This window comes from Centropristis striata, chromosome 24 (genome assembly GCF_030273125.1).
Source record: "Centropristis striata isolate RG_2023a ecotype Rhode Island chromosome 24, C.striata_1.0, whole genome shotgun sequence".
NCBI classification, from domain to species: domain Eukaryota; kingdom Metazoa; phylum Chordata; class Actinopteri; order Perciformes; family Serranidae; genus Centropristis; species Centropristis striata.
In genome coordinates, this window is record NC_081540.1 from 17,583,603 (window position 1) to 17,610,274 (window position 26,672).

General features: G+C 38.3%; 1 protein-coding gene across 1 annotated transcript; it reads left to right on the plus strand.

Moving 5' to 3' along the window:
• Positions 1-5,091: 5,091 nt before the first annotated feature.
• On the plus strand, positions 5,092-26,389 carry eif5b (eukaryotic translation initiation factor 5B). The gene is made up of 25 exons (XM_059328057.1): positions 5,092-5,236; positions 8,248-8,364; positions 8,461-8,524; positions 9,802-9,960; positions 11,160-11,682; positions 12,385-12,524; positions 12,606-12,834; positions 13,884-13,976; positions 14,051-14,137; positions 14,315-14,374; positions 15,448-15,749; positions 15,827-15,934; positions 16,961-17,071; positions 17,169-17,236; positions 17,793-17,934; positions 18,027-18,158; positions 18,361-18,543; positions 18,625-18,786; positions 19,766-19,897; positions 19,982-20,113; positions 20,192-20,268; positions 22,098-22,262; positions 23,182-23,320; positions 24,581-24,742; positions 25,775-26,389. Exons 1-25 carry the CDS (start codon positions 5,202-5,204, stop codon positions 25,880-25,882), a joined length of 3,630 nt encoding a protein of 1,209 aa, XP_059184040.1. The 5' UTR covers positions 5,092-5,201; the 3' UTR covers positions 25,883-26,389.
• The last annotated feature ends 283 nt before the right edge of the window (positions 26,390-26,672 follow it).

Consider the following 26,672-nt stretch of genomic DNA (forward strand, 5'->3'; position numbering starts at 1 on the left):
TTCCTGTTGAGGCCAAATTTAAAGCACAACTCCTCGAATGACATCATATTATCTGAGTCTGTCAAGTAAAGATCTTGGACCATTTTAAGTCCCTTAGAGTGCCACAATTTAAACGCTGCATCCGCTCTCCCTGGTACAAAAGAACGATTACCCCATACTGGACTATATTGAGATAATGTATGCTGTTCCTTTAAGTATTTTTGAACATCATACCATATCTTTAACATATGCTTTACAATTGGGTTTTTAGTTTGTTTCTTTAATCTTTTTACTGTGTCTGAGTACATGTATGAGGGAAGAGGCAATGCTAGACCGTGAGACTCCATTTCAGTCCAATGTGGAGGCTCATTTGTTGAAAAATAGAACATAACAGACCTCAGCTGCGCAGCCCAGTAATACCACAATAGGTTTGGACACTTTAAGCCCCCTCTGTCATACGGCAAATATAACAAAGACAAACGAAGTCTTGCCCTCCTATTCTTCCATATAAATCTCACGAACATATTTTTAGTTTTTAAGAAAAAATCTGGAGGAGGTGGCAGAGGAATATTTTGAAATAAATAGAGTAGCTTTGGCAGTATATTCATTTTTAGAATATGAATTCTCCCAATCATAGATACTGGTAGTGACATCCATCTATCGATTGATTCATTAATTTCCATCATCAAAGGTTCGTAATTGGCTTCAACCATGTTTTCCAATCTTGGCAAAATCTGTACTCCCAGATACTTAAACTGATCTACAACATTAAATTGAATTACGCTTGGAATTGGATTCTTTCTTTCATTTGAGTTGAGTAGTAATATAGAAGATTTTGTGTTATTCACCTTATATCCCGAAACATCTCCAAACGATTTGATTAGCTGTAACACTGCCGGTATCGATTGATTTAGATTTGATATGAATAAAATAACATCATCAGCATATAAGGATATTCTATGTTCTGTCGGCCCCACTGTTATACCACAGAATTGCTGATGTGAACGCACTCCGATTGCGAGAGGTTCAATTGCTAGTATGAACAATAAAGGAGATAATGGGCAACCTTGCCGGCACCCTTTACTTATTTTTATTGGTTTTGAAATATTTCTATTTGTCAAGATTTCTGCAGTAGAATTTTTATATAACACCCTAACCCATTTTATGAAATTACTTCCAATTCCAAACCTTTCTAAAACATTGAAAAGATAAGGCCATTCGACCCTATCGAAGGCCTTTTCCGCATCTAATGATAAGAGTGCTGCATCCGACATTTCTTTGTTTGTATGAATAATGTTCAATACTCTTCTTACATTATGAAAACCTTGCCTTCCTGTTATAAAACCATTTTGATCTCTATTAATAATATTCGGCAGTAACTTTTGTAAGCGTGTTGCCAACAGTTTACATAATATCTTAAGGTCAGAATTTAACAAACTTATTGGTCTCATGTTTTCACACTTGTTAGAAGGTTTACCTGGTTTTGGCAATAAAGTAATCAAAGCACTATTCATAGAGGGTGGAAAACTGCCTTTCTGAAATGCCTCCAGAAACATTTCGAAAAGAGGTATTAGCAACTTCTTTTTGAATTTTTTATATAGATCAATTGGGAGACCATCTGGTCCTGCACTTTTTCCTGACTTCATATTATCGATGGCACGCCCTATTTCCTCTTTAGTAATTTCCCTTTCCAGATCTTCTTTATCTTCGTTAGGTAAATTAGGTATAGATAGTTCATCCAAAAAACTATTCAGATTTTGCACATTAATCTTGTTTTTAGTATCATATAATTCTTTATAGTAACCTCTAAAGGCATCATTTATTTCTATAGGGTCCACTATATCTTCCCCATTAGATATAATGGTTGTAATTGATGTTTTGGTTTCCAGTTGTCTAATCTGCCATGCCAATAGTTTACCCGATTTGTCACCGTGTTCAAAGAAGGATTGCTTTAGTCTTAGAAGACTAGAGGCAGCTCTGGAAGCAGACAGCTTATCATATTCAGCCCTCAAAATCAGTAATTCGCTTTCCATTTGTGGGTCACTTTTCTCATAAACTTTTTCCTGGAGAGTCTTTATTTTATATTCCAATTGTACTCTCTCCTCACGTGCCTTTTTTGATTTTGAACCTGTATAACTGATAATATGTCCTCTTAGGAAAGCTTTAAAAGCTTCCCACTTTATACTAGCAGAAGTTTGTGTAGTGTTATGTTCAAAAAACTCTTCTATCTGTTTTCCTATATATTTCACAAATTCTTCATCTTGCAACCATTTGTGATGAAAGTGCCATCTGGCTGGGTCTTTTGTCAATTTTTTATCAACATATACTATACAACATGGGGCGTGATCTGAGATCACAATATTATCATAGAAGCTGTCATGAATTTTGGACCGCAATTGTGAAGAAACTAAAAAATAATCAATACGAGAATATGATTTAAATGTGTTTGAGTAACAAGAGTACGTTTTGGCATGTGGTCTAAGTTCTCTCCAAATATCTAACAGGCTATATTCTTTAATAAAGCGATGAATTACTGCTCTACACCTATTGTGAGATGGATCTAGTCCTGTAGATCTGTCCATACTAGGATTCAAAGTACAGTTAAAATCACCTGCTATTATATAATGTCCTGCAAATGTTGAGAGAGTAAGGAACAGATTTACAAAATAACTAGGATCGTCAGTATTAGGGCCATATAAATTTACCAAGTTTAAGTTTTCTGACAGTAGAGAGCCCTGAATAATTAAATGTCTTCCAAATGTATCCTTAATAACATTTTTAACTTGAAATGGGACAGTCTTATGGATGAGGGTCATAACTCCTCTGGCCTGAGATGAGAATGATGCTGTATATACACTACCCTGCCATCTCCTCCGTATCCTAATAGTATCCTTTTCTAAGAGATGCGTTTCTTGTAGAAACACTATTTTGGAGTCCATTTCCTTTATTTTATTTATGACTTGTTTAACTTTTCTAAATTGTTGTAGACCTCTGCAGTTCCAAGAGACAAAATTAAGGTTTACTCCTTGAGACATCTTTAATAAGAGACAATGATAGATTACCTTGCAATATAAAAGAAAACTTACGGAGGAGCATAACAAACATGGACTCTTGAACACGAATCCCACACACTGAACATGTATTACTTCCCCTTTCCCACTTTCGTGAGAGCCCCCCTGAAAGCATCTTGACTCCCGATATCGCTGTCGTCTGTTCCACACTTAATGAGGATCAGTCAAACCACTCAATTATCCTTAGAAAAATAACAAACTAGAAAAAACAACAACTCTGCCGCTATATTATAACAGTAATTAACACTCGCCTGCAACATAAGTGGCGTGTTTATTTTTAATCTACAACCAACCGTTTTTTATTTATTAAGCATGCCCCATAAATCAAATGTATTTTACGTTTAATATGCATGTTCAAAAGCCCAACGTACCTTAGTATGTGCGTTTTTTTTTTTCATGTGCCTACCTGAGTCATTATACAGCCTCATCATGAAGTGGAAACGTATGCATATATAAAAATATATATATTGTTAACTGAAATTACCTTCAGAATACTAATACGCCTTCAGAACACACGTTAAGCCAAATTTGTGATAGTGATTTTCAGCACCATAATTCAGGTATTATATTACCGTATCCAAGCGATCAACCATTTGTTTTTAACTCCCGCCGGTGTCCTCCTGGATCTTCCTGACAAACTCCCGAGCTTCTGCTGGCGTTTGAAAAGTATAAGTCCGGTCTTTATGTGTTATCCGCAGTCTGGCGGGGTGAATCACTCCATGTCGGATCCCCAAGTTGCGCAGCTCCTGGCGGATTGGGTCGAAGTTCTTCCTCAGCTGGTCTTTATATTAATTTTAATTTTAATTTAATTATTTTTTTTAAATAATTTAATTTCCCTATAATAATTTGTGTGTGTGTGTGTGTGTGTGTGTGTGTGTGTGTGTAATTGTTTTTATAATCATATAATTACACCAAATACTCTCAGGTTTTGTTTTTGCATTCCTAAAAATTAGAAAATATATTTTGGTGAATTAATATGGACATAATAGAAGTGTGATCCGAGCAGTGACAAATGAAAATGTTTGTATTCATTATTTATTTGTCAAATAAAATCTGCAATGATCGATTATTTAAAAAAAATTTGGGTCAAAAACGACACGAAGCTCAGACCGGGCATGTCGCAGGACGCATGCGCAGTACCATGGAGCCATGCGTGCTGCTGGGAGCTCAGCCGAAGAGAGAGAAATAAAAACAGGAGGTGTCACTCGGCTGTGTCTCCAGGAACTATATCCTCACACTAACCCTATTGTTTCATTTATATTTATAATGTGTTCATTATTTTAATTATTTTATATAATTAGTTATGAATAAAAGCACATAATATGTGGTATTTTATTCACAAACAATGTGTCTGTCCAGATACAGTTGGTTTTGGATATGTAATATTTTAAAATGCTTTTCTATGATAATAAAAATAAAAATAATAATAATAATAATGTACCTGCCACGGGCACTATAATTTTAGAGCCATTATCATCATTATATAATAAATGATCTTAAAAAAGCTATTAAAAAAATGCTTGCACACAATTTAATGTAATGTTTTATTTAAGCGTAATTCAAAAATAATTAAAAAGAAATTAAAATAATAAATAAATAAATCTATTTTGATTTCACTTTTCAGTCTGTGAATATATTTCTTTTGTAATATCTTTCACATTTTATTCAACCTAGCAAACATCTCCAATAGAGCTTAATCGAACAATAATCGATTATTGAATTAATCGTCAACAATTTTGATAATTGAATAGTTGGTTTGAGTAGTAGTAGTTTTTAAAGACTAAAAGCCAAATTGTCTGATTTCAGCTTCTTCAATGTGAATATTTCTGGTTTCTTTGTTCCTTTATGACAATAAACTGAATATCTCTTTGATTTGTGAACAAAACAAGAGATTTGAGGACGTAATCTTGTCGTTTAAATAATCAACAGATTAATCGATAATGAAAATAACCGTTAGTTGCAGCCCTAATCTCCAATAACAAATTTCGAGGTTAAAAAAATAACCAAACATTTTTTTAGGTGAGGGGAAAATCGTCGGAGTGTGTCCTCCTTCTCAGTGTCCGTCACTCGACGATCTGTGAGTGGATGTGAGCCGTCGTGTGTCTGAGCAGCGGAGAGAGACCCGGAGACCCGGAGCACCGCAGCGGCAGCATGGGGAAGAAACAGAAGAAATCCGGAGAGGACAGGTACACAAACCCCCTCCCGAGTGTCTCACCTCACCTGTCCGCGCTGACACCGGACAGGTGTGATGTTTACTGCCGCCTCAAACGGGCCCGTTAGCCGGTTAGCTGTTAGCTTAGCACCTAGCCCGTGCTAACCACGAGTCAATGGACGCGTGCAGGAGATTTTTAAATTAAAATAAGTGACGACACACCGGCGAACCGGTACCTGGGGTCTCCCGACTCACCTGGGCCCGCACGGGCTCCTTTACTTTACAGCTCAGGTGTTTATCGGGTTAAGGAACCAGCCTGTTTAGCCTAGCTTAGCTTCCACAGAGCCGGCTGCTAGCCGCTCTGTAGCCGGGCTGTGAGCTCCAGACTGGGCTTTAATGTTGGACATGACTCCTGACAGCCGCTCACAGCTTCACACCAACTCTGCTACATGCTAACGTTTATCTCTGATAGAGCTGATGTAACAGCTGAACACACACCTGAAGTACTCAGGTCCTTAACTGCAGTAAATGTACTCACACCACACTGTCACAGTACTACAGTACAGTACCGGCCCTGCCTCTGAGCCTTAGTGAAGTAAAAGTATGTACATGTAGTTATAGCGTACACCTATTATACTCACTACTACTGCTGCTATTAATACTACAACCACATACTACTCCTACTGTGTCTCCTACTGATACTCTTACTCCTGGGTAGGGCTGGGCGATATATCCATATATTTTTAGATGTGATATGGAATTATACCATATCGCATATATCGATATAGTTATTTTTTTCTTTCTTTATATATATATATATATATATATATATATACATACTACTATACTACTACTGATACTCTTACTCCTGGGTAGGGCTGGGCGATATATCCATATATTTTTAGATGTGATCTGGAATTATACCATATCGCATATATCGATATAGTTATTTTTTTCTTTCTTTAACTATATATTTAAATGCTGCCCTTACTTGGGTTTGTCATATTGAATTTTTTTGTAATGTTCGTTATTCTTTTCTCATATAAATATATTTATTTCAGAAAAAGATTGGCCTATTTTATTTCATAGCTACTATTATTTAAGATATTTTTTTATTTAAATGTGCACTTTCTGGAGCTTTGTTTTTTTTTTTTTTTTTTTTTTTTTTTAAAGCTACTCCTGTTATACAGTATTTATGTTCACTTAAATAAACAGCTTCAATAAAACTACTTGTGACATGTCATATTTGACAGGAAAATATTCGATACTCGATACCATTTTCGATACCACAATTTTCAATATTAACACAATATTAACAAGAAAAATGCAACATGTTAAAATAAACAGAACCACAGGTTAAATATTTATAATAAAAGAGGTAATGCAAATACCGATTCTCGATACTTTTGAAAATGAGTATCGTATCCGGATACAACGTTTTAGTATCGATACTTTTTTGAGTATCGATACTTTTGAGAACCCTACTCCCTCAGTCCAAAAACATGCACTTACGTTTAATTGGTTACTCTAAATTGCCCGTAGGAGTGAATGAGAGCGTGATTGTCTGTCTCTATGTGTCAGCCCGACTAGTCTGGCGATCTGCCCAGGGTGTACCCCGCCTCTCGCCCAAAGTCAGCTGGCTCCAGCCCCCCGCGACCCAAATGCGGATAATGAATGAATGAATGAATGAAGAATAACAAACATTACAAAGGAACTAAATATGAAAAACCCTAGTAAGGGCAGCATTTATATTTAAAAAAAAAAATGGAACTGTATCGATATATGCGATATGGTTTAATTATATCGCCCAGCCCTACTGCCCACTGCTCCTAGCATGGTGTGTGTTCAGTGTGTAAAGGAGGCTTAATGCAGAGGTTGAATGTCCCCGTTGTGGGACTAAGAAGGTAAAATGTTAATCTAATCTATTGGTTCTCCTATCACTGATGCTTTGAACACTGCCAGCCTGACGGTTCTGTACTCTGTTCCTGCCATTGTGTTCTCTACCACTATTGTACTTGTACTAGTGCTGCATTGACTGCTCATACTACTGTTACTACTACTGTTACTACTGCCGGCATATTACACCTAGAACGACTAATGCGGCTTTGTATGGTAGTGCCACAAGTAACCAATATTGAAAAAAGAGGGAAATTTGGGTTCGCTCCAGTTACTCCAACACATATAGAAAGTATATCTTTATATTAAAATAGTAATAAAAAATAGCGAAATGTATGTAATATATCACAAACTTAAAAATTATAGACTTTCTGCTTTTTGTGCTACTATTTCTACTACAACTGTAAAAGTCCTAAAGGTTGATTGCTTTTTATGCTTCTGCTAGTTGTTAAAATATGATTACCAATACTATTGGGAGTACTAATACTATGCTTGCTTGCAAGGTAAACTACTGCCACTTCTGTTGCCAAAAGTGCTATTATTAATACTGATTTTTACTATACTTCTACAGCTGAAACTACAATTAAATATTGATTTTTGTCCTATTTGTGGTTAAAATACTGCTATGAACTATGTACTTCTAAAAGTACTATTAAATACTTATTTCTGTGCTACTGATTGTAGTTGAAATACTAATACTGCAAGAACTTCTATGACCTATACTAATTTGTTTTGAAATTTAAACAAGTCATACATAAATCTTAAAATACATTTAAATGAATAGAATATACATTAAAAATAAAGTATTAAAAGGTAATTTAAATGAATAATTGAATATCAAATTACTTAAATTAGAAATATCAGTTGATAATTTTCCTATATTTGTAATAATATTTGTTGTAAAAGTGTGACAGAGTGATAGGAACAAAGAGAATAAAAGGCTGAAGAGTCAGCAGCTTTATGTCCACATTGTTCCCTCACACACACACACACACACACACACACACACACACACTTACACAGAGAGGGGTTTGTTCTGCTGATGTCACATGTTGAAACCTGCAGGCTGGAAGTCTGACCTGGTTACTGATCTGATTGGTTGATTGATTGATTGATTGGTTGATGATGTCATCGATGGGTCTTCCTCAGTGCCAAAGACGACGGCGTGGACATCGACGCTCTGGCTGCAGAGATCGAAGGAGCCGGAGCCTCCAAGGAGCCAAAAGGGAAGAAGAAGAAGAAAGGAGCCAAGAAAGACGACTTCGAGTACGACACCGCCTCTTCTTCTTCTTCTGTCTTTCCTTTTCTTTCCCTCTTCTTCTTCTTCTTTGTCTTCTAACTCCCGTGTCTGTCCTCCTGCAGTGAGGACGACATCCTGAAGGAGCTGGAGGAGTTGTCTCTGGAGACTCCGGGAGTAAAAGGAAAGGTAAGCACACGCTGAAGCCTCAAACAAAGTAGGGCTGGGCGATATGGACCAAAAGTCATATCCCGATATATTTAGGCTGAATATCAATATATATCCCAATATTCTATTGCAAAGTGAGAGCAAATGTTCAGTCAAAGCCAAATATGACATGTCACAAGTCATTTTATTGAAACTGCTTATCTAAATGAACATAAATACAGTATAAGAGGAGTACCTTTTTAAAAAAATTAAAGCTCCATAAAGTGCACATTTAAATAAAAAAATATCTTGAATTTATTTAATTTAGAATTTAGATTGGCCTATGAAATAACATAGGCCAATCTTTTTCTGAAATAAATATATTTATGTGAGAAGAGAATAACGAACATTACAAAAGACCTAAATATGACAAACCCTGGTAAAGGCAGTATTTGTATATAAAGAAATATTTTTTTTTAACTATATCGATATATGCGATATGGTCTAATTCCATATCGCATTAAAAAATATATGGATATATTTTTTATTTTGATAGATCGCCCAGCCCTACAACAGAATCACAAATACAAAACAGACACTTATAATCAAATATACAATATCCAGTATTTCCCCTACCATTATATTAGAAGATCAAATTAATTTATTTTCTATGGAGCGTCAGATCTCAACAGTAATTTAAAGTTCCCTTTCCTATAGAACAGCTCTATATCTTGTCCTGGTATTAAACAAACTAAACAGCCTCATGTTATTTATCTTATTTAACCCTAGGCATGTCATTCCTGTCTCTACATGGCTGCACGATTTTCTACTGCTCTCTGACCTGAAAAACTGTAAAATATAAATGAATAAATAAAAAACTTTGTAACCTAAATATCTCTTGAAAAAATAAGAATAAATACAAAAATATAAAAAACCCTTTATAAATAAAGACTGTGTCTGGTGATGGTAAAACCTATAAATAAACTAAATCATAAAAACATTTCATAAATAAATGAATAGCTGTTTTAAAAAAAAATCATTAAATAAATTAAAGACCTAAAAAAACTCTTTATAAATAAACAAAGACTTAAGGACCTAAAAATCTTTAAAATATAATTTCACAAATAAAAACATTGTAACCTAAACATCTCTAAAAAAAATCTATTCATAAAAATAAAACTGAGAAACCCATGATAAACAAAGACTTAAGGACCTGAAAATCATATATATTTATATATATGAAAATCATAAAAAACTAAAATCAACTATAGCAGCACAAATGTAATAAAAATGTAATCAGAATTCATCCAACTCTCCAGAAATCCGACGCTGCAGAGGAGACGGAGTTTATTGAGCCTCCCAAACCTGAGAAGAAGAAGACCAGGAAGGGCAAGAAAGGTGGAGCGAGCCCTGAGGATGAGGAGGGCGATGAAGGCGAAGGTCAGGCTGACAGAGAGCAGCAGAAAGAGGACAAGACGGTGAGGAACCAAGTCATTAAAAACGGCAGATTTAAATATTCACTCATTTTCTCTATAATTTCACTTGAACAAAATAGAAAATGTTTACTTTGCACTGAAGTTTATTTAAAATATTTTTTTTTTCTTTTACAAACCCTGCTTAAGGACCGTTGGAAAATATGATGTGCATGCATAGCCGTGTTCCCTTCAGGGTAAAGGGTATCCACCGGGGAAGTCTCAGGCCACGCCCTCTCAAAAGACCGCTCACTCTCCATTACAAGTTAGCCCCCAGAGGGATTTAGAGACTCTGGAGGTGACGTATGGTTTTCGATCGTCGCAACGGATTAAACACGGGAGACGCAACTGTGGTCGCCGTCGCTAACTGTGCACAACGTCAGCAGCTGATCATTAACAAAGCAGCATGGCTAATTATGCACAGTCTCTGCTGATCATAAACATAGTCATCGTGAATTAACCGGCATCGTTAACTGTGCACAGAGTGTCTGGTGCTTGTTGTAAACAAACAGAGATCGCGAAGTGAACACCTCTCCTGCAGCAGCAGCACATACACACTGTACTGCTACAGAGCTAACTGTTAGCCTGTTAGCAATTTGCAGACTGGACGCTAAGGGGTTAACATCCCCTCTGGCTCTGCAGCTGGGAGAGACTGCTGCAGGAGGACTGGGCCGCTTCGACTCGTTCTTACACCTCTTAACTAAGAGGCTTAAGAAGAGCCGAAAAGTTGCTAATTATAGCAACAAAGTTGCTAAGTTGGCAACACTGCTTCGCTGGCTTTTACAAATGGCGTGTGTTGTTGTGGCGTCAAGTACTACGTCACATCCTGCTTAGCGTTCTATCCAATCAGCAACCAGGCTTTTTTTCAGGGCGGAAAAAAGACCCGTCAAAAGTCCGCTCTGGACGGCTCATATTCAAATTAGGGGCGTTTCGGCGAGTGAGACCCGCCTCATTCCGGGTATTGGGCTGTGGGCTAGTGGAAACAGCCCTCATGTCATATTTTCTTTCCTCTATAATTTAACTTGAAAAAGCTCTGTTCACTTTTCATTCAAGTTCTTTTACATTTTTGCTTTTATTTTTTAAATATTTTTTTGTCTCGCGATCTGTTCGAGGTTCGTGGTAAAGTTGAACATCTGCTGATGAATTTAGTTTTTTAATTGATTTTATTCTGTTAATTTCTTTATATTTTCTGTGCTCCTCTCCAGGCGCCTCCTGCTGCTCCTCCTCCTGCTGCTCCTCCCTCCGACTCTGACGAGGACAGCGGCTCGCAGTCTCGCCTCAAGACCAAAGGAGGCAAAAAGGGAAAGAAAGCGTCGGTGTCGGACGGCGAGGACAACAGAGACGAGGACGACGGCGTGAGGAGAGGAGGGAAGGAGGAGGACGGGTCGGAGGACGAGGACGACGAGGAGGAGGAGCTCACCTCCAGGAGAGACAAGAAGAAGAAGAACAAAGGGAAAGCCAAGGCAGACAGCGAGGACGAGGAGGAGGAGGGAGGAGAAGGCTTCAAGATGAAGACGGCGGCGCAGAAGAAGGCGGAGAAGAAGGAGCGGGACAAGAAGAAGAAGGAGGAGGAGCGGCTGAAGAGGATGAAGCAGAAAGAAAAAGAGAAGGAGAAGGAGGGCAGCGTGGAGCCCAAGAAAGAGCCCGAGAAGAAAACAGCAGAAGCCCCGCCCCCTCAGGTAGAGCAGCCTGCCGAGGAACAGGAAGGGGCGGAGCCAGCAGGGGAAGGTAAGATACTACGTCATCGACAGCTGAAGGACTGTCCCAATGTCTGTCCTTCCTCCTTTTTTTACTCTTCCTTCCTCCTTTTTCCATCTTCCCTCATTTTGTTCCACCTGTATTCCTCCTTTTTTTCTTCCCGTTTCAGCCCTTCCTCCTCTCGTCCCAGTTTTCTTTCCCTCGTCTATTTTCCATTTTTCACACCTATATTTCCTCTTTTTTCTATCCTGCTCATCTAATTTTTTTAATTTTGTCCTGCTCTTACTCTTTCCCCTTCTTTTGTCTTTCTTCCTCTTTTCTGTCCTTTCCTTTTCTTTCCATTCTCCCTCCTTTTCTGCCCTATTTCTTCCTCTCTTTCCATCCTTCTTCCTACTGTTTTCCGTCCATCTACTTTTGATTTTTTCTGTGCCTCATCCTCCTCCCTGCATCCGTTCTCCCTCCTTTTTTCCTTCACTCTCCTTTTTTTTCCACCTTCCTCTTCTTGTTTGTGTCACCTTTTTCCTCTTGTCCTTTTCCTTCTTTTTTCTGTTCTTTTTCTTCTTTACTACTTTTCCTCCCTTTTCTATTCTTTTTCCCATCTTTCTTCCTTCTTCCTCTTTTGTTCTACTTCTTCTTTTCTGTCCTTCATGTATTTCTCCTCTCTTGCTGTCTGTTTTTGTTCTCCCTCCTTTCGTAACGTCACTCTTCTTCTCCTGCTGTCTTTTTTTACAGAGGAGATGGAGGGCGACAAAAAGAAGAAGGACAAGAAGAAGAAGAAGGGGGAGAAGGAGGAGAAGGAGAAAGAGAAGAAGAAGGGACCCAGCAAGGCCACAGTGAAGGCCATGCAGGAGGCTCTGGCCAAGATGAAGGAGGTGAGGCATTCTGGGAAACGCAGTCACCAAGCCACGGCAAGACTGTTTACAGCGTTTGACTGTTTGTTTGTTTGTTTGTAGGAGGAGGAGCGGGCCAAGAGGGAGGAGGAGGAGCGTCTGATCAGGCTGGAGGAGATGGAGAAGCAGAGGCAGGAGCAGGAGCGTCTGGAGCTGGAGCGCAAGGAGAAGAAGAAGCAGAAGGAGAAGGAGAGGAAGGAGCGGCTGAAGAAGGAGGGCAAGCTGCTGACCAAAGCCCAGAGGGAGGCGAGAGCTCGGGCCGAGGCCACGCTGAAGCTGCTGCAGGCGCAAGGTCCGTATGGCTCTGCTCAGGGGGCGGGGCTACTCCATGCTGCTCAGGGGGCGGGGCTACTCCATGCTGCTCAGGGGGCGGGGCTACTAAATGCTGCTCGTCAGCTGTCCTCTTCTACATTTGCAGCGGGTTTTCAAATGTGTTGGCATTAGCCTCAAGGATACATCGATTAAAGTTCCCCGACGCTACGACGGATTTCCGTCATTTGGAGTTCACAGAGGCCACTTATGAGATCAATAGCTGTGTTTCCTTTAGGGGGAAGAGTGGCCGCTGGGAAAGTCTCAGGCCACGCCCTCTCTAATGTCCGCTCACTCTGCGTGTCTCCATTACAAAAAGGGACCCAGAGGGATTTACGAGACTCTGGAGGTGACGCATGGTTTTCAATTGTAGCGTAATTGCTTAGCGACAGTTTCGACTGTGATCACATAAGCGATGGATTAAACACGGGAGAAGCAACTGTTGCAAAAAAAGCAGCATGGCTAATTATGCACAGTGCCTCCGCTGATCATAAACATCGTGATCGTGAATTAACCGGAATCGCTAACTGTGCACAGAGTGTCCGGTGCTTGTTGTAAACAAACAGAGATCCCTAAGTTGGTGTTGTTTGTTTGGTGCTTTTTCTGTTTGTTGATGTATTTTTTTATTTCTATTTTCTTAAATATAAAAGGTTAACTTGAAATAATAAGGAAAATAAAAAAATGTAATGAAAAGTTATGTAGATGCTTGATTATTTTAGAGAGTAATAACAAGCTTTGCAAAAAAAATAATAATTGAAAAGACAAAAAAAATGCAAGATGCAATAGAACAGCAGTTTTAAATCCTTCTCCTGTAAACAGTTTTGGTTGAGCAGTTAAATGTGATGGCTGCATCTGGTGCTGAATTCTTATACATAAGTTTTTCTTAAGCAGGTGTCCCTGCCCAGTAACCTGGAACATGTTTCACACACTGCATGTGACTTGGCTGTAGCGCAAATAAAATTTCAGTCAGAAGATTTTTTTAACTTTAATGCATGAGAGTATCTGATGACTGACAGTTGTGTTCCTGTGCAGGAGTAGAAGTGCCATCCAAAGACTCGATGCCAAAGAAGAAGCCAGTTTACGGGGATAAGAGGAGGAAGAAGCCCACCGCTCAGACTCCTGAAGGTACGGGCTCTCTCTGAGGACACCAGACAGGCTTTAGACACGCTCAAACATTAACGTCTCTGCGTCCCCCCTAGAAACGTCAGAGGTCACCTCGCCGACGCCTGAGACGCCGGAGCCCGTTCCCATGGAGACGGAAGCTAAGACGCCGGCTGCAGAGCCCGGTGAGTCCGGAGACGTTTGAGACCCGGAAAGTTTTCTGTTGATCAGGATTCATCATCATGACAACTTCTTCTATTCCTTCTTCCATCCTCGTCTCTGTCCACCTTTTGTCCTCCTTTTTTTCTGTCTTCCTTCCTCGTCTCTCTCCGTCCGTCCTCCTCGTCTCTCTCCGTGTGCAGAGGTGAAGCCCGAACCGGCGGTAGACGACTGGGAGGCGATCGCCACCGATGAGGAGAAAGGTGAGGAAAAATAACACGAGATGTAAAAGAAAGCATTACATTAAAAAAAAAACAAAAAAAAACATTTTAAATAAATGAAAAAGAAATATAAATAAGTAAATACATTCAAAATGAATAATACATTTAAAGATGGAAAATTAAATGTATACAAGTTGTATTGCAAACAAAACAAATTAAAATGGAAAAATCTACTTATGTTACATTTTATCAATTAATTAATGTCTTAATTTATTTTAAATGCTAGTTTTCATACTTTTTAATGGCATATTAACCCTCTGGAGTCTCCAAAAGCTCCAAATCCAGACTTGTTGACTCCATCCAGACTAGAAAACAAAGCAGCGTGGAGCTGCTTTGTTCTAAATTTACCTCTAAAGTTCTGGCTGTAAACTCCATGAGGCCAGTTTCAGTTTGATGATGATATACCAAGTAAAACTGGAGACAAGCTCAAATATATTTAGTATAAAATGATAGAACTGGATGGAACCCTCTTATATGTTAGATTTGACACCTTTGTTCACATTTGCAACATTTCAAATTCTTTATTGAGCATAATAGTGTTTTGGAAGTAAAAAAAAAGATTCAAAATCCCATTTTATGTTGGACTAAAGGACTAAAAAAGACACAAATGACCAAAAAAGACACAAATGACCAAAAAAAAGATACAAAATAACAAAAAAAGACACAAAATGACTAAAAAAGACACAAAATGACCAAAAAAGACACAAAAAAACTAAAAAAGACACAACAAAAGACACAAAATGAGAAGACAAAATAACCACAAAAAAAACACAGAAGACACAAAATGACCCAAAAAAGACACAAAAAAACTAAAAAAGACACAACAAAAGACACAAAATGACCAAAAAAAGACAAAAAGACACAAAATGACAAAAAAGACACAAAATGAACAAAAAAGACAAAATGACTTACAAAGACATGAAAAGGATTCAAAAATGGACAAAATAGCCCAAGACTCCATAGAGTTAATTATTTTGTCCAATAATTTCTTTTCAATTCATATTAAATGTCTTATTAATAATTAGGTGCTTGTATTTAAACTTTTCATGTATCAGAGTTGAAGAAAGTCCACATCGAGGTGAAGGAGGACACCACGGCTCCCCCTCAGCCGACGGGCAGCGAGGAGGAAGAGGAGGACGAAGATGACGATGACGACGAGGAGGACGATGAGGAAGACGATGACGACGAGGAAAGCGAGGAAGAGACGGAGAAGGAGGCGACGCCAACACCTGCACCGGCAAGTCAGGGCAAAAGGAGGGCGGCAAAGGAGAGCGAGGACGAGAGCAGCGAGAGCGACGATGACGACGGGAGGACGAAGGAGGAGCGGCTGTACGACCGCGCCAAGAGGAGGATCGAGGTGAGAGGAGCACCGAGGAGTGGCCAGGAGGGAGGGAGCTGCTCTCTGACTCATCAGGTTTCTCTGTGTTTCCACAGAAACGGCGAGCGGAGAACCTGAAGAACATCGACCTAGACACACTGAGATCGCCGGTGGTGTGTGTGCTCGGACACGTCGACACCGGAAAGACAAAGATCCTCGACAAAGTAACTTTGACTCTCTGTGAAGTTATTGTGGGCTGAAAAGTTACAATTTGTAGAAAAGTTACTGTTGACTGTGTGACTTGTTTCTGATGCTGTCGTGCATTTTAGGATTATTGTAGTAATTATTTACTTTTTATTAGGGCCGGGACTCGATTAAAAAAATTAATCTAATTAATTAGAGGCTTTGTAATTAATTAATCGAAATTAATCGCATTTTAATCGCATATAAATATTTGACCTGAGAACAGTGATAAGTAATTATTTTCACATGGATTTTTAGTATACCATTGAATAATGACTGAATACATAAGCTTAAGCAACAATTACAACAATTTTTTTTTTTTAAATCCAACAGACCAGTGCATTTTTTTCCATTAAGTGTAGCAATCGCATATTTAGAAATATAGTACATTTCAGAAATTCAGGTAGCCTATAGGTAGGTAGACCTTCTGTAAACTATAATACTTTGGTTTTTTAAGTAAAACACAATCCACGCTAGCTACCACACTAGCCGCTAGCTGCTGTATGTTTAGCATTGAGGTGATACTTGAGGCTTGATGTGCTGCGGTGATATGTGAATTCCTTGTTGCATAGCAACACAACCATGCTCTTATCGACGCTTCCATCCGTTGGTTTTTAGTAGCTAAATGTCCCATCATCCATGGGGCCAACCAAAGCGTCTCATCAGCTTCTTCCTTCATGTTCACTGTGGTTTGTTGTTGTCTGAACTCATGAACGCTAGCTGGTGCTCCAGTATAATCGGTCCGCCTGAAACTCATCCAGTGAGAAACATTCCGCGGTGCAAAAATAAGTGCGATTAAAATGCGTCATTTTTTTTACGTGTTCATTTTTGTGTAATTAATTCATCTTAATTAACGCGTTAAAGTCCCGGCCCTACTTTGTAGAAAAGTAACTGTTGACTGTGTGACTTGTTTCTGATGCTGTCGTGCATTTTAGGATTATTGTAAGTATTTACTTTTTATTTGTGATAAATTATGTTTTTAAATTATTATTATTATGCGTGTGTAGCTGCGACACACACACGTCCAGGACGGCGAGGCTGGAGGAATCACTCAGCAGATCGGAGCCACAAACGTCCCCAAAGAGACGATCGAGGAGCAGACGAGGATGGTGAAAAATGTACGACATTGATGTAAGCTCAGGTTTGTCTGAACTCTTAACAATACGTATCACATTCATTTGAGCGTTGTTGTTGTTTTTTTGTTTTTTTTTGCAGTTTGAGAAAGAAAACCTGAAGATCCCCGGCATGCTGATCATCGACACACCGGGACACGAGTCCTTCAGGTTATACCAATACCTCTGAGTAACAATACTCTCTGAACCCCAACCAGCTGCTTCAAGGCATTTTACATTTTAGTCACTGTGGCCATGGTTTTCACTGCAATATATAAAATATATATATAAAATCTCTCTCTCATGGCTAGAACTCAAAAATGTATGGAATAAAAGTTATGACATGCATCATAAAAAAAGTAAAAACACAAGTTGAAATTCTAAGATGTTTTTTTTCTTCATTAGAATAAAATGGAATCTATATACAGAGTGTCAGTAATATTGGAAAATCATTCACTTTATTTTTGGCACATTTTAAATAACAGGAAATCCCTATTGTAAGCTTAGTTTTTTAAAACTTTTTCTAACGGAAATGTTTATAACCGATAATGCATTTAAGGACGATAATGCATTTTTTTAATTTTTATTTTTTTAAAGAAAACATCCATTTGGTGAGGTTCAGAGAGTTAAAAATGTTTGTGAAGGTGTCACTGTTTGTTTGTGTCCAGTTAGTTAATGACTTAAAATGATAATAAAAGTTCACCTAGTTCTGAATATGTCCATTCAGTAACCTGAGGAACAGAGGCAGCTCGCTGTGCGACATCGCCATCCTGGTGGTGGACATCATGCACGGCCTGGAGCCCCAAACACTCGAGTCCATCAACCTGCTGAAGGAGAAGAAGTGCCCTTTCATTGTTGCCCTCAATAAGGTCAGCCCCCGCTTTGTCCTCAGATGTCTTCTTCTTCTTCTTCTTCTTCTTCTTCTTCTTCTTCTTGTATTCTGACACTTGTTTGTTCTTAGATCGACCGTCTGTACGACTGGAAGAAGAGTCCGGAGACTGACGTCGTGACCACGCTGAAGAAGCAGAAGAAGAACACCAAGGATGAGTTTGACGAGAGGGCCAAGGCTGTCATCGTGGAGTTCGCTCAGCAGGTGTTAATCATCACATTATCACTCGACCAATCGCAGTATTCATTTTCTTTTACATGCTTATATTTATGTGTATTTTATCATCAGTGTATCGTAGTGTATCATCAGCAAGAAATTGGTTTGGTAAAAACTATCTAAATATATTTATGGGCCCAAAACAGTACCTTGGGGAACCCCTTCAATAAGATGTGTTATTGTTCCACAGGGTCTAAACGCTGCCTTGTTCTTCGAGAATAAAGACCCCCGGACGTTCGTGTCGTTAGTTCCCACCTCAGCCCACAGCGGCGACGGGATGGGAAACCTCATCGCCCTATTGGTGGAGCTCACTCAGACCTTGTTAGCACGCCGGTTAGCACACTGTGACGAGCTGCGAGCTCAGGTCATGGAGGTAAGACGGTCGGATGTTCTGGTTCTAGCCGACCTCCACAGTCCTACTGGATGTACCTGATGGGAGTACTTTTGTGTTCAGGTAAAAGCTCTGCCCGGAATGGGAACCACGATAGACGTGATCCTGATTAACGGGCGCCTAAGGGAGGGAGAGACCATTATCGTTCCGGGGGTGGAGGGACCAATTGTAACGCAGATCAGAGGGCTGCTGCTGCCACCCCCTCTGAAGGAGCTCCGCGTTAAGGTAACATGTGAATATAATGCTTGACTCTGACACCAGAGGCCACAGTTTGTCTTTAAACTCTTCCTGCCTAAAAGGTGTATTGATGAATTCCCTGCTGTATAACTTATTTTAAATTTTTTATTGTGCAATAATACAATACAGTGACATAGACAGACAGGGAGTGAATATTAAACAACGACAATAATGGTACCCGTGTGTGTGTGTGTGTGTGTGTGTGTGTGTGTGTGTTTCAGTTATAGATCTAGCAGTTAAGTATTAATATATGATAAGAAATATTATGTATCATTATTAGGCAGAGAAAGCGGTACTACTAAAATGTAAATAGAATAAAAAAATAAAATATATGTATTAGGCCTGGGACTCGATAAAAAAAAAAAAATCTAATTAGAGGCTTTGTAATTAATTAATCGAAATTAATCGCATATAAATACTTGACCTGAGAACAGTGAGAAGTAATTTTTTTCACATGGATTTTTAGTATACCATTGAATAATGACTGAATACATAAGCTTAAGCAACAAAAATATTGTTTATTTTTGTTCAAGTCCAACAGACCATCAAGTGTAGCAATAGCATATTTAGAAATATAGTACATTTCAGAGATTCAGGTAGCCTATAGGTAGGTAGACCCTTTGTAAACTATAATACTTTGGTTTTTTAAGTAAAACACAATCCATGCTAGCTACCACACTAGCCGCTAGCTGCTATATATATATATCGGCCTGCCTGAAAATCATCCAGTGAGAAACGTTCCGCGGTGCAAAAATAAGTGCGATTAAAATGCGTCAATTTTTTAAACGCGTTAATTTTTGTGTAATTAATTAATCTGAATTAACGTGTTAAAGTCCCGGCCCTAATATATATATATATATATATATATATATATATATATATATATATATATTTTTTTTTTTAAAGAGCATGCATGAGTAACAATAATGGTAATACTGATGACTGACTGGCTGATTGATGTGTGTAGAGCCAGTACGAGAAGCACAAAGAGGTGTCGACGGCTCAGGGCGTGAAGATTCTGGGTAAAGACCTGGAGAAGACGCTGGCAGGGCTCCCCCTGCTGGTGGCTCACAAGGACGACGAGATCCCCATCCTGAGGGTGACGAACACACACACAATGATAAAGCACACCTTACTGTATGTGAGGCTTCCAGTCGACTGACTGACTGCTGCTGGTTTTCAGGATGAACTGGTGCGGGAGCTGAAGCAGACTCTGAGCTGCATCAAGCTGGAGGAGAAAGGCGTCTACGTGCAGGCGTCCACGTTGGGCTCCCTGGAGGCTCTGCTGGAGTTCCTCCGGACGTCTAAAGTCCCCGTAAGTACCGCTCTGACTATTAACTTGAAACAAAACAGAACCTCAAACAAGAGCTGACCTGACCTTTTGCCTCTGTAGTACGCCGGCATCAACATCGGTCCGGTTCATAAGAGGGACGTGATGAAGGCGTCCGCCATGCTGGAGCACGACCCACAGTACGTCTCTTTGTTTAAATCAATATTAAAGAATAAATCCTGCATGAATAAATACAGAAACGCATACATGGGCCTGTACATTATTATTATTATTATTATTTATTTATTTATTTTTTACAACAAAAATCAACAATCCAAAATGTCAAGCTACTTTCTTTTATTAAAGCCTGAAAGTGGCAGATAGATCAAGCAACATCACCAAACCCAGAGCCAAATCATTGAACACGCTCCGTGAATCACACCCGGCTGTAACGGTCACAAATATTATTCTGTAGAAGAGGGTTTGGGAATTAAAGGCTGCTCAGCAGGTGTTAATCATCACATTATCACTCGAACAATCGCAGTATTCCTTTTCTTTTACATGCTTATATTTATGTGTATTTTATCATCAGTGTATCATAGTGTATCATCAGCAAGAAATTGGTTTGGTAAAAACTATCTAAATATATTTATGTACAAATAAACAATAATGGGCCCAAAACAGAACCCTGGGGAACCCCTTCAATAAGATGTGTTATTGTTCCACAGGGTCTAAACTCTGCCTTGTTCTTCGGGAATAAAGACCCCCGGACGTTCGTGTCAAAGGTTGATGTAATATTACTAGAGGTGGAAAAAGTATTCAGATCTCTTACTTTAGTAAAAGTACTGATACCACACTGTTAAATGACTCCACTACAGTTTAAAGTCCTGCATTCAAAACTTAAGTGAAATTACAAAAGTATCAGCATCAAAATGTACTTAAAGTATCAAAAGTAAAAGTACTCATTATGCAGAATGGATCCACTCAGATTGTATCATATATCCAAAATAAATTATTGGATTATTATTATTATTATTATTATTATTATTATTGATGCATTTATGTCAACATCATTTTAATTTTTTCAAGGATTAATTTTAACTTTTTAACATACTGTAATGAGGTTTAATTTCAACAAATGTCTAATCACTTTCAATATATCTCAATATAGTTTATTTATTCATTTTTTTGTACATTATTGTTATTATTATGCTTTTTTAAATATGTACTACCTTTTGTATATATTAGCTGTCAATAATGAAATATCTTATTGATTAAAGTGCCACATTCTTGGTAGTTTTGCTTTTATTTGATAATAACCAGAAGAATCAGAAGTTTATGGACAGTTTGACTGTCAGGGAAACAGGTATTTTCCAACCTTTTTTCCCATGTTTTCGTGAGGCGTTTGGGCAGTAAAATAATTGTGAACAAGGAAAAACATTTTTTTTAAAAACTTGTTTTCATTTTCCTTTTTCTTTTCTTTAAAAAAAAAAAAAAAACTACCAATATGTGACTACTAATACTACCAAATTTTCAAGAGGAAGAAAAAATAATAAAGAAATATGTACGTTTGGTTAAATGTGTAAAATATGAAAGTAAATTACTACATTAACTATTAAGTTACCGCAATGCAAAACAAATACATTTTAAAAACTGAATTTTCCTTTTCTTTTTTTTCTCTTTTTTAAACGATCAATACGTGACTAATACGACCTTATTTTAATGACTAAGAAAAATATATATGAAGAAATATATACAATGCTAAATATAAACATGAATACGTTATAAATACTGCAAAAGAACATGGAAGAATTTATTTAAAAATGTATTTTCATGTTTCAGAATTTGAAACAGAATAATCTTAATTGGTAACTCCTCAATCGTACCATAAACACATTCACATGTATACAACAACAAAGTGTTTAGTCTGAAGCAGAGACACAGATGGTAAAGGATGTAAAGACAGAGAAGATGTGTGATTAATCTCAGCCAGCGGATGATGCCAGTGTTGTTGGACTCGTGTGTGCAGGTACGCGGTGATCTTGGCGTTCGACGTGAAGGTGGAGAGAGAGAGTCAGGAGATGGCCGACAGCCTGGGAGTTCGGATCTTCTCGGCTGAAATCATCTACCATCTGTTTGACGCTTTCACCAAGTACAGGGAGGACTACAAGAAGGCCAAACAAGACGAGTACAAGTAGGACGTCTTTGAAGAACTTGTGTTTTTTTTCCTTTTCCTTGTTGTTCTTGACTCTGTCCTAGGGTTGTCAAAAGTATCGATACTGAAAAAAGTATCGATACTAAAACGTCGTATCCGAACACAATACTCATTTTCAAAAGTATCGATCCAACAACTTATTAACCCTTTATCGGGCGAAGAACCGTATTTGGTAACTTCAGTGGGGGGAGGTAATATTTCGAGAAAAAAGTTGCAAATTTACTCGATTTAAAGTGGCAAATCTACAAGAAAAAAAGTCGCAGATTCAAGAGATTTAAAGTGGGAAATCTGCCCGAAAAAAGTCACAGATTTACGAGAAAAAAAAGTGGGGAAAAAAGCTTTTTTTTTCTCTCGCAGATTCACCACTTTAAATCTCATAAATCTGCGCATTTTTTCTCGTAGATTTGCCACTTTAATCTCGTACATTTTTTTTCTCAAAATATGACCCCCCTCCCCCGGGTCCGTATGAAATATCTTCCAATATTCTCTAGGGTTGAATTTTGGAATTTGCAAGTATTTCAATGAGTGCCCTGTTAAGGGTTAAGCAGCTAAACAATACAACCTCAAAATATTGTTCTAATTGTTATTTATTGTATTTATTTTTTTTTTTTTTTCCCTACCTCAGACCTGAAGCTTGTTATCATAGTTGCAGTTTCTTTTTGCGCAACATTTTTTTATTATAAATATTTAACCTGTGGTTGTGTTAATTTTTACATGTTGCCTTTTTCTTAACAAAAATATTTCTGTTAAATTTTGGGGTCTTTGTTTTTATCCTTGTGGTATCGAAAATGGTATCGAGTATCGAATATTCTCCTGATTTTCGGTATCGAGTTGAAAATTTTAGTATGGTGACAACCCTACTCTGTGTCCTGATGTGTTTTTTGTGTGTTTTCGTCAGACACATAGCTGTGTTCCCTGCCAAGGTGCGAGTTCTTCCTCAGTTCATCTTTAACTCCAGAGATCCCATCGTGATGGGCGTCGTCATCGAGGCCGGCGTGCTGCGACAAGGAACGCCGCTCTGTGTCCCCAGTAAAGCTGTAAGACGCACACAAAAACAGTCAAATTCACATGTTTAATATATGAATTAAGCCAATAGCTGTTGTTTTTATTATTTTTTATTATTGTTGTTTATTCCCTCTTTCGGGCCTGGGCAACAAAAAGCGACTTTATATACTTTTTATGCTGAAAACACATACAACACAATCAACAAGACAGCAAACAGCAGTCACAAAATATATGGAAAGTAAAGCCACAACAATAACATAAACATATACGTATAAAACAGAAAATGTATAATAATGATAATAATAACAATAATAAAAACAACAATAATAAAATAAAAATAAAGAGTAAAAATTCTATCCCATTACAGAGATCGTGAGTCAATTAACTAGTTGTCTCAGTGTCCCTAGCCGGGAATTCCAAATTGAAGTAGTTTAAAAATGGCTGCCAAACATTGTAAAACCTCTGGGTTGATCCCCTGATTGAGTGTTTCAACTTCTCAAGTTTCAAATGCGCCATTACATCCCCAACCCAGCGCCTGTGCATGGGAGGCCTAACCGATTTCCAATTACACAAAATAAGGCGCCTGGCTAATAGGGATGAAAAGGCGATGGTAAAAAACAACTTTATTAGTAATAAATTAACTAAACTGTTTTAATGTCTTTGAATGAGCACAATCATAGACATGTATGAAATAACCCTGGTACACGACTACCTATTTATTTTAATATTGGACTTATTTATTTTACCATGGTGATGAAGCATTTCTATATATTTCTGTATTTTGATTTTTTTTTATGTATATTTTTTTATATAAATGTGTAGGTTTTTTTTAAATGTTTCATTAATTTTTGAGTCATTAACTTAGTTTTTGCATTTGCTATTCATTTTAAATTTTTGTACATGTATTATGTTTTGTTTTTTCAATTAAAATATAAATATACAAAATGTAAAATCAATAATTAATAAAATAACTGAGTACATTGAAATAAATTAAATTAAGATCTAATGAATTAAATAAATAATAATTTTCGCTTTAAAAAAATATGATTTGTTTTGCTCTTTAAAAATGTACTTTTTCTTAAATGTGTATTTTTTATTTTTAAAATGTATTCATAAATGTTTTTTTCCTTTGTGTTTTCCTCCATTCATTTCCACAAACTTACTTTTTCTTTCTTTTTTAGAATGATCAGTTTTCAATATTTTTTTGGTACATAAATTGGCTGATGAATTGTTGCATCTGTAGTATTTGTAAATATTGTGTAAATGATGTGAGCTGGTGGTTTCTGTTCCAGTTTGTGGACATCGGCGTGGTGACCAGCATCGAGATGAACCACAAGTCCGTAGACAGCGCCAAGAAAGGCCAGGAGGTCTGCATCAAGATCGAGCCCATTCCCGGAGAGTCGCCCAAGATGTACGGACGCCATTTTGAAGCCACCGACATCATCGTCAGCAAGGTGAGGAGGAGGAGGAGGAGGAGGAGGAGGAGGAGGAGGAGGAGGAGGAGGAGGAGGAGGAGGAGGAGGAGGAGGAGGAGGAGGAGGAGGAGGAGGGAATAAAAGGGATGGAGTGTCTGTCGAAAAGATTGTTTTTCTTTAAAAGATCGCCAAAACTAATAATCATTTACCGTAGAATGAAACTCTGAAAACGGCATTACGGTTTGAACTTTCTGACGGTCCTTGAACGGATCATCAGTTACAAAAGTTTTAGTTAGAAAAGTAAACAAAACTAAGCTGAAAATTGTGATGTTTTGGTCAAAATCACTTCATTCTACATGTCATTTAAAATAAAGCGTTTGCACGAACCAGATCCTGTTAAAACATTACATTCTGCTCCTCAGAGACACTGTGGAGACATGATTGATTCTGCTGAGACCAACGGTCATGTGATAAATACTGAAAATCTGTTTACACAGAGGAGAGAGGAGAGGACAGGAGAGGCTGTTTACACAGAGCGGAGAGGAGAGGACAGGAGCAGCTGTTTACACAGAGCAGAGAGGAGAGGACAGGAGCAGCTGTTTACACAGAGCAGAGAGGAGAGGACAGGAGCAGCTGTTTACACAGAGCAGAGAGGACATGAGAGGCTGTTTACACAGTGGAGAGGAGGGGACAGGAGAGGCTGTTTACACAGAGCAGAGAGGAGAGGACAGGAGAGGCTGTTTACACAGAGCAGAGAGGAGAGGACAGAAGAGGCTGTTTACACACAGCAGAGAGGACATGAGAGGCTGTTTACACAGAGGAGGGGACAGGAGAGGCTGTTTACACAGAGCAGAGGACAGGAGAGGCTGTTTACACAGAGGAGAGAGGAGAGGACAGGAGAGGCTGTTTACACAGAGGAGAGGACAGGAGAGGCAGTTTACACAGCAGAGAGGAGAGGACAGGAGAGGCTGTTTACACAGCAGAGAGGAGATGCTGTTTACACAGAGCAGAGAGGAGAGGACAGGAGACATGGAAATAGTTTAATATGCTGTGTGTGTGTGTGTGTTTCAGATCACGCGGGCGTCCATCGACGCTCTGAAGAACTGGTTCAGAGACGAGATGCAGAAAACTGACTGGCAGCTGATCATGGAGCTGAAGAAGACCTTTGAGATCATCTGAGGGACCATAAACACACGCATACACACATACTTCCTCCCTCAGATGACGTCGGGAAAAAGTAAAGAAAAAAGAAAAAAAAAGACGTGAAAGTGTTTTTCTGTGAGAAACAAACGTTTTTTCCACTGTTGTAAACAGTGATAGTTTAGACTACACACACACACACACTCAGTATTCCAACGTGCCTGTTCTTCAGCATCAACGTTGTGTTTTTATTTTTTCTTCTTCTCTGATTTGTGGCTGCTACTTTTGCGGACTTACTGAGCTTAACACGGAGCCAGTGGTGCATTGTGGGATTTGTAGTGAGCAGCACCAGGGCTGAGAGAGGAGGAAAAAATGAGTTTCACCTAAAACACCAAATCCTGGAAGCAGCTGCGGCGGTGACTTTCAAGACTTTAAAGAGCTGACTCAGCGGTCTGTCGGCCATGTTGGAGGAATAAATAATAGAAGATTTTAAAAATGTTTCTGCTGCAACTGCTGATGTAATAAATTCCCATGATTCTGACAAAACCTGCAGAGTTTTCACTTCAGTTTGCTGCATGAAGAACGTGGAAGAAATTTACCGGGATGCAAGACAAACTTTTATCTTCATGTTTCAGAATTTTCTTCTTTTTATTTAAAATGTGTGGTTATGTTTAATTGGAATAAATACATATGGGTAAAATATAAAAAGTAAATGAAAACTATGATTTAATATAAATGAATAAATTGCAGATTTTTGTTTTCCATTCACATCTGCAGAAGAACGTGGAAGAAAGTTTTTAAAAACTTGAACATTTTAAAAAAACTTTTC